This window comes from Podarcis muralis, chromosome 5 (genome assembly GCF_964188315.1).
Source record: "Podarcis muralis chromosome 5, rPodMur119.hap1.1, whole genome shotgun sequence".
Lineage (NCBI taxonomy): Eukaryota > Metazoa > Chordata > Lepidosauria > Squamata > Lacertidae > Podarcis > Podarcis muralis.
In genome coordinates, this window is record NC_135659.1 from 1,984,506 (window position 1) to 1,997,421 (window position 12,916).

Consider the following 12,916-nt stretch of genomic DNA (forward strand, 5'->3'; position numbering starts at 1 on the left):
TTTAAACCTTAGGCTTATTTTTACTCATGACAATATTTGTTAAAAATATTACATCTGCCTTTGAGAAGAGAGAGTATCATATTTTTATAATGTGGAAAAATAAACTCTACAGACATCCCAAATTGGCACACAGGTGCTTTAAAATAACATCCTCTCACAGGATAATTCCAAAGGGGTGCTTTGCTCCCACCCTGTTTACCCAATTATTATTTAAACACACTGGACTGCATGAATAGGTATAAGACGAGAATACCTAAAAACAGTAAAATGTTTATTTTCTTAGAAAAAAAAGAGGGATTCAAACTGATTGTGGTCACAACTTCCATCTGTGGTGAGCAAAGCCAATACTGCAAGCTTATTCCTTGATTGAAATAATTAGTTAAAGAAACTTTTTTAAAAATACAGATTTCTGCTCCTGCATCACCATATCCAGTATTTGTGTGACAACATGCTTCTAAATTGGTAACTTCTTCCTAGCAGAGAAACGAGGGCAGTCATGGCAAAGCATCCCACCTCCAAAGCTCTAAATTGTCCATATTAATAAGAACTCTGTAACCCGGGGGGGGGGGGGAGGGAGGGTTGACAAACAGAGTGAACTTGAAGGTTCAGCTGCTCAGTTATGGTAGGTGTTGTATAATACTAGTTCAGCCAATAGAAAATAGGCCAACAGCCCAAGTGAAATCTACAGTGTCACTTAAGATTTTATGCTGAAATATTTGCTGTGTTCCTGGGCACAGATAAGTGAAAAATCTGCAACATGTTTCAGCCAGCTTCAGCCAAGGCAGTTCCACACAAGCTGTTCTTCGTTCCTTTCGTAACGTTCATTGTATGGTCATTAAGAAACACTGCAACTGAATGGAGCATACAATGTGGAAATGATCTTTTGTTATGTAGTGCTGTTCACTTGAGAAGACTTCCAAAAAGGATCTTGACCGTAATCTATTTACACAGTAGTATTCCCGTTTTGATCAGCAGAAATGGCACTATGTGATATCCTCCTCTTCTGAACAGTAATCACGACCCTTCAAAGGGAAAAACAGAGAGAGAGAGAGAGAAGTATATACACATTTAACACAGGAAAAACAGAACTAGCTACGTTGATTCCAGCTCTTTGGCAGCTACATTGAATCCTTCTGTGTTTGGTCCTATAGTGTTTTCAGTAGGAAACCTCTTTGTCATATGTGGTTAGGGCAGAGTGTTACCCTAGGCATTACTGGATGTCACAAGGGAGCAATCATAAAATAGCAAATGTACTGCCCTCCTATTGTTCTGTGAGCATCAAACAGGACCACCAAGACCACCTTAGTGCCAACCCAGGCCTGAACCCAGAATGAAACAGATCTAGATAATGGGTGTCATCCAAGAATGCCCAGAGTTGCACATGAATCACTAGTTCAACTCCTGAAGGGGGGGGGGGGGCGTGTTTGCAACCAGCTAAGATTTGCACAATCCTGGGGGTCCAGAAGAGCCTTCCTTAGAAATGTAATAATTACTACTTCCCTGAGCCACTTCCTCTAGGAGGTAGGAAGAGGCAACAGACAGGTCCCATAGATGGCAGAGCCTATGAGAGGAGGAGAAACCTGCTTCCCATCTTCTTCAGCAACCCTGGCACCAGGGGACTTTTGCGCCTCTGGCAATTATTATTCCTCGGTTTGGAATTTAGCTGAAGCACTTGCTCTATTTTTTAAGCATCTTGTCAAGCTTTCTGATTACTTTGCGTAGGCAGCAGCAGCAGCAGCACTTGAAAAAAGGGAGAGGCGAGAAGAAGAACATGCACACTGGTTAAGAAATGAGGGATACAACCCACGTCTTCCTAAAGTGTGACAAGTAGTTCTTCAGCATAGTCAATCTCTGAAAGCGGCTACCATGGAAAGAGGAGAAAGGGGATCATGGCTAAAAGTATTAATCAAATTAAGAAGCCAGTATCATGTCACATTTGAAAACAGCTCCTTTGAATATAGCATGCAAGCTTCACACTGATCAGTTTCACTTTGAAGTTTTCCAGGCTGCAATATGGATCCATTTTTCTTACTTTCACGTCACAAAACGGGCAACACTATCACACTTAACCCAAATCACCAGAAAGGGTAAAGAGGGTGACTCAAGAAGATTTATGCATGTGGGTTTATCAATCATGATTTCCAACATCTTGAGGGAAGGGAGTAAAACCTCCCGTTGCATTACATGTTTGAAACGCCAGTAGAGGAGGCTGTAAAAGAGAAGTTGGCTGTGGATGAGGGGGCTTGAAGTGAGAGGAGGTTATGGATGAGAAGGTCTAGCTCAGGGGTGGGGATTTTCTGGTCTGTAGGCCAAATCTGGCCCACCAGCTTCTCCATTTGATCTGCAAGGTCCTTCCACCAAAGCACACCCACCAGCCCCACATCTGGTGTCCTATGGGATGGGATGGATGCCTCATACCCTGCAGCAAGCAAGACTTTTCACCTTCCCACGCATCAACTGATGCACAGAGAGTTCAATCCTGCTTGGTGAAGTGTGCAAGCAAGCTCCCCAGGGGAACTCTGTCATGCACCCAAACCCTGCAGAAACCAGGATGGAACCAAAAGCTTCCAGATGGAGCCAAAGCATTTAATGCAAATCATTTCAGGATAGGAACATTGTAAACCAGTGAAAGACAAGTCATCAACTGTAGTTTAGCTCTGGCCTAGTCCATGAAAGTGATGCCCACATTAAGTCAGTTACATAAGACTGAATTGCAAATAAGATTTGAGCTGGGCAACTGCAAGCAAGTCATGATGTTTTTCCTAAATAATCCTAAGCAGGGCTTTCTTTCAGCTGGAACCCAGTTCTGGCAGCTCCCAGGTGGGCACCATTGCCATTCTAAGAGAACGAGGGAGGTGTTCATGGTGAGTTCTGGCACCTCTTTTTCTAGAAAAATAGCACTGATCCTAGGTAGCATATGAATAATACAAAGGAATGACATACGTTTCAGGCAGTATCAGACAAGCACTTTTTAGAGTACTATTTGCGCATCTTCCCCATCTATATCTTAAAAAATATTTTGTGAGCACATGCATCAGAAGTGTCTTCTAATTTGCCATTCCATTACAACAAACAAAGTCCAACTTTCAATCAAGTTATTTTCCTGCTTGCTGCCCCGTGCTCTAATAATTGCTAACTTCGTCATGAATGACATGGAGCAGCCAGTGTGGCGATGTGGCCGGAGTGCTGGACTGTGGTGAGAGACTCCCAAGTTCAAAGCCCTACTCATCCATGAAGCTCTTGGGATGACCTTGGGCGAGTCAGTATCCCTCAGCCTAAACTGCTTCGCAGGGTTTCTGGGAAGAACTTGGTAAGCTACTCTGAGGCCAAACAGTCCACATTCTCCTACCCATTCTGAAAATACACATGCATTTTTAAAATTTACCCAAAGAAGAAAGCATGCAGATGATTTCTAATACAAAAATTTCCAACTCTGTAGTCCTTAAAAATGGGATTGCCAAATTTCAAGCAGTAAAAATCCAGACAGGGAAGTTGTTGAGCTATTTTTAAGGTAAATTGCCAAAAATGACACTGCCGACATGGGTTGCCATACATCCGGATTTTCCCGGACATTTTAGCAATTTTCACCCAGACACCGCTTCCGACTGCAATATTCTGGATATGTCCAGGAAATTCCGGATGTATGGCAACCCTATTAACTGTTCCTAATTCTAAATACTGTATTTTGCAAGTTCAGAAAAATCCCCTCTCACAGAAAGAAACTATGCATGCACTTTGTTGCACAATTGTGGCGTATTTTCTCCTCAACAGAAGAAGCACAGACCCCAGGATCAATTTGAATTGAAAAACAGCAAGCTCCTCCCAGTTCCAACAGTTTTAAAAAGTACAACCAGTCTCATGTTCTTATTGGGATACTGCGTCCCCGTCCCCCCCAATATCCGTTTATTAATTGCTTTCTTGTTTTAAAACAACAGGCTGGCATCGCAGGATCTCAGAATTCCTCTAAACTAAATGTATCTTCCCCAGTGTGGGGTTGGGGAGAGCAGTCTGTGTGAAGGCAACACAGCCTCTCCGCTTGCTCCTGCATTTAACTATGCAAAGCTGCTTCTCTAGCTGGCATACAAAGCAAGCAAAGGAAGAGGTTGGGTGGGCTGCTGCTGCTGCTGCTGCTGTAGTGAAAGAAACTGTGCCAAACAGCCTCTCCTTTAGCTGTCGCTAAGAAAGCTGGCAAGGCACAGAGGCCTTTTCATGAATAGCACCCCAAAGCAATCAAGAAACGGCTCACTGCTACAGGAACTCCCATTTTTCAAAAACTGCCTTCTCAGAAAGGATGGAACAAAAAAGGCCTGCGCGTTTGCATGCACACATGTACATGGCATTTACTTTTTGCAAATAAATGAATGGATGCGTCCACAGCACTCCCATTTTAACCAATAACTTTTGTAGCGTAAGAGCCTGCCCTGGCAGTAAAAACCACGTATCATAGAACCACTTGTATACTGCGCAAAAAAGCTCCATTGTACATCCCAATAACACACCCCATTCATGATTTCACAAATAAAGTGGTTTACTGTGGCACTGCCATGAAATGGCTTATGGTGTCAGATGTGTGTGTATGTAGGAAAAATTAATTTATTAAGCACATTATGAATGGCAATCCAGCCTACAAGACGTACACACACACCTCCCGTAATAGATGTCCTTGTTTTGATCCTCAATTTTAAAGTGATGTCTCACTACCCTTTGGAAAGAGCTAAATTCAGTGCACTTTCATTGTCTCTCCTGGATTTCGCTGCAGTCAAGTCTGAAAGGAAGCCCTCTGCATTCAAAAGAAGCAGCCTTTAAGCTGGGGCCTTCTGCTTCCTCCCAGAAGGCTGGGAGAGTCTGGCTGTTGTCAGGGCTGAGCCAGAGCAGGGCAGCACTAATGGTAACTGCTCTTTTCTTTCCTCTAGACTTAAAGCCACCAGCTCCAAGGCAGCTGCCACAAAGGAAATGGGGAGTCTGAGATGGGACTGTGCTGGTCAGACTTTTGTTCATCAAAATGCTCCCTTGCATTGGCATGAAAATAAAAATATTCAAATGCTGGATTCACAGAGCTCATGAGTGCAGACATGTCCAGCTGGTCGTCAGTATGACTTACAGCTACCAGAAACAGGTTCAATGTCTGAATCAATTCCTGTATTTTGTTGTGAAACTCTAGGGAGAGGGGAAACATTTTTCATCCTGCCAAAATAAAGTATTGGTGACTGTAAAAAATATAGAGAACTGAAGTTTAACAAGTGCACGGCATACCAGATATTGCCACAACCTACCATTTTACTTAGCGCCAAACTGGGCAAGAGAGCAGCCCAGAGGGTGGTGTGAGATGTACAGCACAGCTTGGGCAAGAAGGAGAAGAGAGCTGTCCTCTTCTTCCAGTCACAATATCTCCTCCCTCTGCTGCCCCCAATTTGCTCCTGTGCAAGTTCTCTGACCTCCTACCTACCTATTAGAACTATGTGACTGTGGTGCAGGCAGGGAACACATACAGGGGCACACACATAGGCGCCGACTCCATGGGGCTTGAGGGGGCCCGAGCCCCCTCAAAAATTCGTTTGGGGGGGCTCCGCCCCCCCAATAATCTCCGGTGCCCCTCCAGCAGAGCGCCATCGCCGCCCCTCCCCCAGCCCAAAATGCACAGGGAGGGGCGGGCTGCATGCCTCCTCCTGCCCTCCCTCCCGAGCAAAAGCTCCACCCAATTTCCTTTGGAGCTGATTAATAGGCGCAGCACGCTCTCCCCTATTCGCTCACGAGGAGGCGGCGCCACTTTATTTGCATATTCATGAGCTTATTTATTATTCATGAGCTTTCCCGGGCCCCCCCAATATTTTTTATAAGTCCGCGTCCCTGGGCACACATACAGGACTCTGGGGGAAAGCACTGGTGAAGTAAAGATCTCACTTTCCCATGATGCTCAAGATCACCCACACTAAACTTTCAAACTCCAGGACCCCATGCTTTACAAAAAATCTCTACAATCCAAATTGAATCATGCTGCTATCACATCTAGTAGTCACACTCTTAGAGATTAGCAACTGTGGAGCCAAATGGGCCCCAAATCTTTCCCATCATGTCGTCAGTGTTGTTAGGGCACCCTCTCCCCCCATACATTACAAAAAATCACTTTATCCAGTTATGTGGGGAACTCAATTACGCAAGCAATCAATTCAGAAAGCAGCTCTGTCAGCCCTATGCTTGGCAGTTCCTAAGCACTGTGAAAAGGACCATGACAAGTGGGTGGGACAAGCTACTTGCCAATCATCTGATGGCTGGAGGTGATTGACAGGTGGGCTGTCCCATCTACCTTTCAAATTTGGCAAGTAGGGGTAGGAACCAATAAGGATTTGGTCCACTGGGTCAAAACAGTAACGCAGCATTAATCCATGCATTACCCCTTCAATTCACTTGAAACTTAGCTGTCAGTCAGGAATTTAGAATTTGTCTGTAAGTTGGTATTGCTCCATTTCCACTGTTCAACTTAAATCTTTTCTGAAAGGTTCTTTTATAGAAGTGGCCCAAGACATTTTGGTGCCAGAGGCAGAAAATCCACACGACACACCCATAGTTTAATGTGAGACACAGCCCATCCTGGGGATTTCCTATGCTAGCCTCGTTGAAACGAACAAGTGCTAGGCTCCAATGAATTTCAACAGGGCTTGCATGGAAAACTTCCCTGTGGGCTGTACCCTATTTTGTTAAGCCTCTCTCCAATCTTGCCACCTTGAGTGACAGCAAAAATCTGACCTCGTGGTCAGGGCTGCCTCGGTTGTCCAATATCAAAGAGCAAGTTTCAGGCGCTGCCTCAATTCAGCAACGTTGCTTCTGAGGCTAATTAATTTGTTTGAGAGAACTGTCGCCTGTAGTGAATCTCCTAAGAATCATCAGTATTTGATTCTCACTGTTTTGTTGCAACTCATACTCATGGCTTCTGAAGATAATATTCATGTCTTGATTTCTAAGGTCAAGCTAATTACTTGTCCTACTGACCCAATCCCCTCTAATTGACGCCTGGGACTCATTCTTCAGGCCTAATTGATTCTATCATAAATTCTCCATTCTCTGCTGCGAAGCTTCCCTTGAGATTTTGGCTACGCTTTGGTGAGTCCTATTTAAAATAAATCTTTAAGCTTATTAAACTTTCCCTAAATATCTACCTCCTCCATTAGCTTGGCTTCTCATTTGTGCAGCCCTGTTGCTTATTCTGGACTATATATTAACAGCAGGATTACACTTGCATGTGAAGCCCAGGACTCCAATAACTGTAGCAGGATATTGGGTCCAACTTCCAGTGTCCCACAAAGAGGAGGAGGAGAGGGAAATGGGAGTGCAAGTGGCATCTGGCAATAGCCAATGGTGGCACAGGAAAGGCTGATTGTTTGAGAAGCTAAATTGGGAGTTGATAATTTCAACCAAGACCTTTGCCAGGAGTCAGAGAGAGACAGAATGACCCTCTTAACTCTTCTTGATATCTGAGTGATCTTTGATACTATCTTCCATGGTATCCTTTTGGAATGGCTGGCTGAGTTGGCTGCAGTGCTTTGTGGTGTTTCCAGTCCTACCTGCAAATTATCATCTGCCAATCACTGGCTTTAAATATAGGAATGGGTATCCCAAGCTTATGGCAGATAAAATGGAAATGTTAACCTTGCTAAACAATTTCTGACTTTGGGGAGGAAATGTGTGCACAACCACCAAAAAGGTTATATGCAGCCAAGAGAGAACAAAAGATTCCTTTTCTAATAAGGAAACAGAGAGCACTTATATTTACTCTGTTAACGAACATGTCACATATTTTGTCACGGAAATATTGTTATTCCATACAGGTACACTGTGGGACGCGGGTGGCGCTGTGGGTTAAACCACAGAGGACTTGCTGATCAGAAAGTCGGCGGTTCGAATCCCTGCGATGGGGTGAGCTCCCGTTGCTCGGTCCCTCCTGCCAACCTAGCAGTTCGAAAGAACGTCAAAGTGCAAGTACCGTATTTATTTTTCGCCCTATAAGATGCATTCCCCCCCCTCCATAAATGAAGGGGAAATGTGTTTGCGTCCTATGGGGCGAATGCAGGATTTCACTGAAGCCTGGAGAGCGAGAGGGGTCGGTGCACACCGCAAGCCAGGGGACCCCGTGGGAGTTCCCGCAGGACTCCCTAGGCTTGCGGATAGCAGCCTGCTGCCCGAAGCCCGGGGTGCGCTGAGCAGCCTGTTCTGGGGGCTGGGGTCGGGGGAAGCTCCCCCGCCCCAGCCCCACGCCTGGGTGGGAAATAATTTTTTTCCCTTTATTTCCCCCCAAAAAAACTATGTGCGCCCTATGGGTCAGTGCGCCCTATGGGTCGAAAAATAAGGTAGATAAATAGGTACCACTCTGGCGGGAAGGTAAAAGGCGTTTCCGTGTGCTGCTCTTGTTCGCCACATGACCCGGAAGCTCTACGCCGGCTCCCTTGGCCAATAAAGCGAGATGAGCGCCGCAACCCCAGAGTCGGTCACGACTGGACTTAATGGTCAGGGGTCCCTTTACCTTTACACTTACACTGTGGAGAGTTATGGGCAAAAATCTCCTCTGCCACATAACCATATCACATAAAAGTTTCAAAGCACACTTTCTTCTTATTTGTTTGGTAGAGGGCAACTTCAATTTGCAAGGGCAAATTTTAGTTGGCAAGGTTGAAAGTTAAGGGCACGCTTCCTCCCCCCCCCCCCCAATGTGGTTATGGTGTGCTTTGGTTTGTTTTCTGCAGTGGACTGACCTGATTCAGCCACTGCCAGCAAGGCCAATGGTAGGAATTAGGTATGTCCTCCTTGTATCTGAGCAGCTCAGCCAATGGCAGCGGGAGACACTACTGCTTACTCCACATTTCTGTGACAGTAAAATAGCCAATCATTGCCTGGAGCTTTATTACCATGACAAAATACTTAAATGTACTGTAATCAACTTTGCACCACTACAGAGATATGAATGAAATAAAAACAAGTGTGCTCAGATGTTTTATTTAGCTACTGTGATTATTTTCAGTACAGGCACCTGAAATATCAGCTGTCTGAATGATCTGAAATGCCCACTGAAATCTGTGACTAGATATCAAAGGTGAACATAAAAGTAAAGTCCTTCATGAATTATCGGTGCAAAAAGTACTTATCCATTAGGAGTTTTTTCTCAAATGCTGGTTGTTATTCAAGAACCAAAGCAGAAAAACAGCCAGTTTTAATGCATTGCATTAAAAGGCTTTCCAAACCAAGGCAGGCAGACACTGGGTTGGTTTAAATGTAATTCTAACCAAACCGTAGTTAAGCATTATGAGAATGAGCCTAATCTTCCCCCAGGTTTGCACCCGCCCTGCTCTTCCTGCCGTGTGTCATGAGGAGGTGTGTGGAAGCTCCTGCTTCTCTTTTACATGAGCTATAGCTCTCTGTGTCATCTGAACCCAGACAAACTGTGGTCAATCTTAACTAAGGTTAATGGGAACAAGCCAACTTCAAATCATGGTTTATGATGCTACCGTATTTTTCGCCCTATAGGACGCACTTTTTCCCCTCCAAAAATGAAGGGGAAATGTGTGTGCGTCCTATGGGGCAAATGCAGGCTTTCGCTGAAGCCTGGAGAGCGAGGGGGGGTCGGTGCACACTGACCCCTCTCTCTCTCCAGGCTTCAGGAAGCTATCCGCTAGCCGTGGGAGACGCAGCTCTCCCACGGCTAGCGGAGACCTTGCCGGCACCCAGAAGCTTTGGGCGCGCTGAGCTCAGCACGCCCCAAGCTTCGGGCTTCGCGCAGCGCTCCGCTAGCCATGGGAGAGCAAAGTCGTGTGGCTCTCCCACGGCAAGCGGATAGCAGCCTGTTCCCCGCACCTGGGGAAAAAATAATTTCCCCCTCTTTATTTCCCCCCCAAAAAACGAGGTGCGTCCTATGGGGCAAAAAAACACGGTAGCTTGTTTTCACTAACTATCATTAAGATCAACCACAACTCAGGGTTGAGATGACACACTAAACTGTAGTTAACCTAAAATGGAAGATGAAGCTTCTGATCCCATGCCAAGGGAGGAGAAGAGAGTGGGCAGGCCTGGAAGGAGCCCCTGATTAGTAGGCTGGGCTCATTCTCTAGATCGGTACAGTCACTGAGATGAAACACTTGGATTAAAGGGTACGCACACAATACTCTTTCTCTCATAATGCTTAATTTAGCCCCTCTGACAACCACTCTCTTGCATTTTTTGATATCACAGAATGACTTATTTGACATTATTACTGTGCTCCACTAAAGGGTAGAAGTGATTTGTCGAGAGCTGTTCGACAGTGGAATTTGCTGCCAAGGAGTGTGGTGGAGTCTCCGTCTTTGGAGGTCTTTAAGCAGAGGCTTGAGAACCTTGGGACGCGGGTGGCGCTGTGGGTAAAAGCCTCAGCGCCTAGGACTTGCTGATCACATGGTCGGCGGTTCGAATCCCCGTGGCGGGGTGCGCTCCCGTCGATCGTCCCAGCGCCTGCCAACCTAGCAGTTCGAAAGCACCTTCGGGTGCAAGTAGATAAATAGGGACCGCTTACCAGCGGGAAGGTAAACGGCGTTCCGTGTGCTGCGCTGGCTCGCCAAATGCAGCTTGTCACGCTGGCCACGTGACCCGGAAGTGTCTGCGGACAGCGCTGGCTCCCGGCCTCTAGAGTGAGATGAGCGCACAACCCTAGAGTCTGGCAAGACTGGCCCGTACGGGCAGGGGTACCTTTACCTTTTTAGCTGACAACCATATGTCAGGTGTGCTCTGATGGTGTTTCCTGCTTGGCAGGGGGTTGGACTCGATGGCCCTTGTGGTCTATTCCAACTCTATGATTCTATGATTCTATGATTTTGTTATTTGGGATAATAACAATACTTCTCACCTAGGATGAACATGGGATGTGCTCAGAACATTTTTTTAAAATCACAATGTGATTTTTTAAAACTATGGACAAGGAGAATCAAGAGTGACTGAGAAGCCTCCTTACACAAATATGCCATGTCAAGTCAGATGATATTCCCTTAACTACTATCTAGGTCAGAGCTGATTGCTGCCCTGAGCAACTAGGACAGGGGTCAGCAAACTTTTTCAGCAGGGGGCCGGTCCACTGTCCCTCAGACCTTGTGGAGGGCCGGACTATATTTTGGAGGGGGGGATGAATGAATTCCTATGCCCCACAAATAACCCAGAGATGCATTTTAAATAAAAGGACACATTCTACTCATGTAAAAGCATGTTAATTCCCGAACTGTCCATGGGCCAGATCTAGAAGGCGACTGGGCCGAATCCGGCCCCCGGGCCTTAGTTTGCCTACCCATGAACTTGGATAACTGATCTCACTGGTGATAAACTGGCCAGTGTCCTGACCTGGCACCTGACACCAAGAGGCGCCCAGTGCAGGGGCATCAAAGGCTGCTCTGGCTAGAAGAGAATGCTCCCTTCCTCCAAAGTAAATCCTTCCCCCTTGAGCTGCCTCACCTTAGCCCTTGTCTGTTCCCACGTACAAGGTGGCAACATGCATGAGCTTTCACATCCCATTCAAAATAATGGCCATCCAACAAAAGGTTGGTTTAGTATTCACAAGTTTGTTGTCACTTTTGCAATAAATCTTTGAAGACTGACATCATGACAACCTGAATGGATGTAACTGCAATTATTTAGAATGGAAACGTCATCAAAAATGAGAAACCGCCCTAGATTAAGCCCCCTAATAGATTCTTGTGTCTAGGTCAAATTCCATAATTGCCATGCAGAAACATATTCTAAGTTAGGCTTACCTTTTCAATTTTCTCATCCAGCATTCTGAAGAATTCTTGTTGGCTTTCAGAGATGTGCATGCTGAAACACACAAAAAGAACAGATTCATTTCCCTTTTTGTTTGTACTGTCAGCAATTGAGAGCACTCCTTTTTAAATAAAAATTTTGATTCTCCTGCTGCTTAAGGAATTGAACACAAGTTCTGTTCTTTGTGCTTTGTTTTTGCTGCTGCCTTTGGTCTGATAACTTGTGCTCTAATTGTTGAATGATTGCTGTTTGCATTTCTGTCTGTGAGTCACCTTGAGCAACTCCTTTGGTGGAGGGGGAAAGCAGGGGGTAGGATTCAAGTACCGTAGATTCCAGCGTATTAGGCGACTGGGCGTATAGGGTGACCCCCAACTTTTGCTGTTCAATTTTAGAGTTTTAGAGTTATAGAGTTTGAGCGCCGCCAGGGGCAGAGCGGGCGTTTGGCGGGCAGGCGGGCGGGCGCCACGCTCGGAAGGACTTTCCGCGTCCCCTTCTGTGGGGAGGGAGCAGGAGTGACGGCAGAAGGGGCACCTCTGCTCACAGGCTCCCTCTCCTCCTTCCCAACGCATATACCCAACGTATAAGATGACCCCGACTTTTGGGGTGATTTTCCAGCGATAAAAAGTCGTCTTGTATGCTGGAACATACGGTAAGATTTCCTTGAAGTAGACCCACTGAAATTAATGAACACAACTATGTTAAGTCTATTCATTTCAGTGGGTATTACTCTACTTGCCGTAGTTAAACACCACTGAGGATATCAATTTTCAAAATAAAATATTTGAGAGGCCCAGTGAGATCAATAAATGGACCCAATCTTCTGTACACAGTACTGTGTCACTCTTAAGGCTGCCACATTCAAACTAGAGAGGAAAGCACTGGCCCCAATCCACTGCCATTTCCGTTCCGCTGGAATCCTGCTTTTGGGTTTCCCATTGGTATCTGGCTGACCAATGTGAGAAATAAGGCATTAGCTTGAATCCTTAGTCTATTTCCTGGTGGAGGATGAATTGGTGCATCACCCTCTTCCTTTAGCAGGCGCAGCATCTCAGGGCACCCTCGTAAAGGGGTCTGGGTGTAAGATTCTGTCCAGAAGTCAAGAGGGGAGCGGAAGGACCATAGAACTTCCAATGGGGGCCTTGGGGGCCGTTTT

At 45.8% G+C, this 12,916-nt stretch overlaps 1 protein-coding gene across 1 annotated transcript in view; it reads right to left on the reverse strand.

Annotated features, from left to right (window-relative positions):
• Positions 1-250: 250 nt before the first annotated feature.
• C5H1orf21 (chromosome 5 C1orf21 homolog) overlaps positions 251-12,916 on the reverse strand; it is a gene marked incomplete at its 5' end in the record, with an annotated part of 152,227 nt that continues 139,561 nt past the window's right edge. The window contains 3 exons of the mRNA XM_077928103.1: positions 251-1,022; positions 8,745-8,854; positions 11,757-11,817. Of these exons, the coding sequence (XP_077784229.1) occupies positions 8,750-8,854; positions 11,757-11,817 (166 nt within the window). The remainder of the gene's footprint in view (positions 1,023-8,744; positions 8,855-11,756; positions 11,818-12,916) is intronic.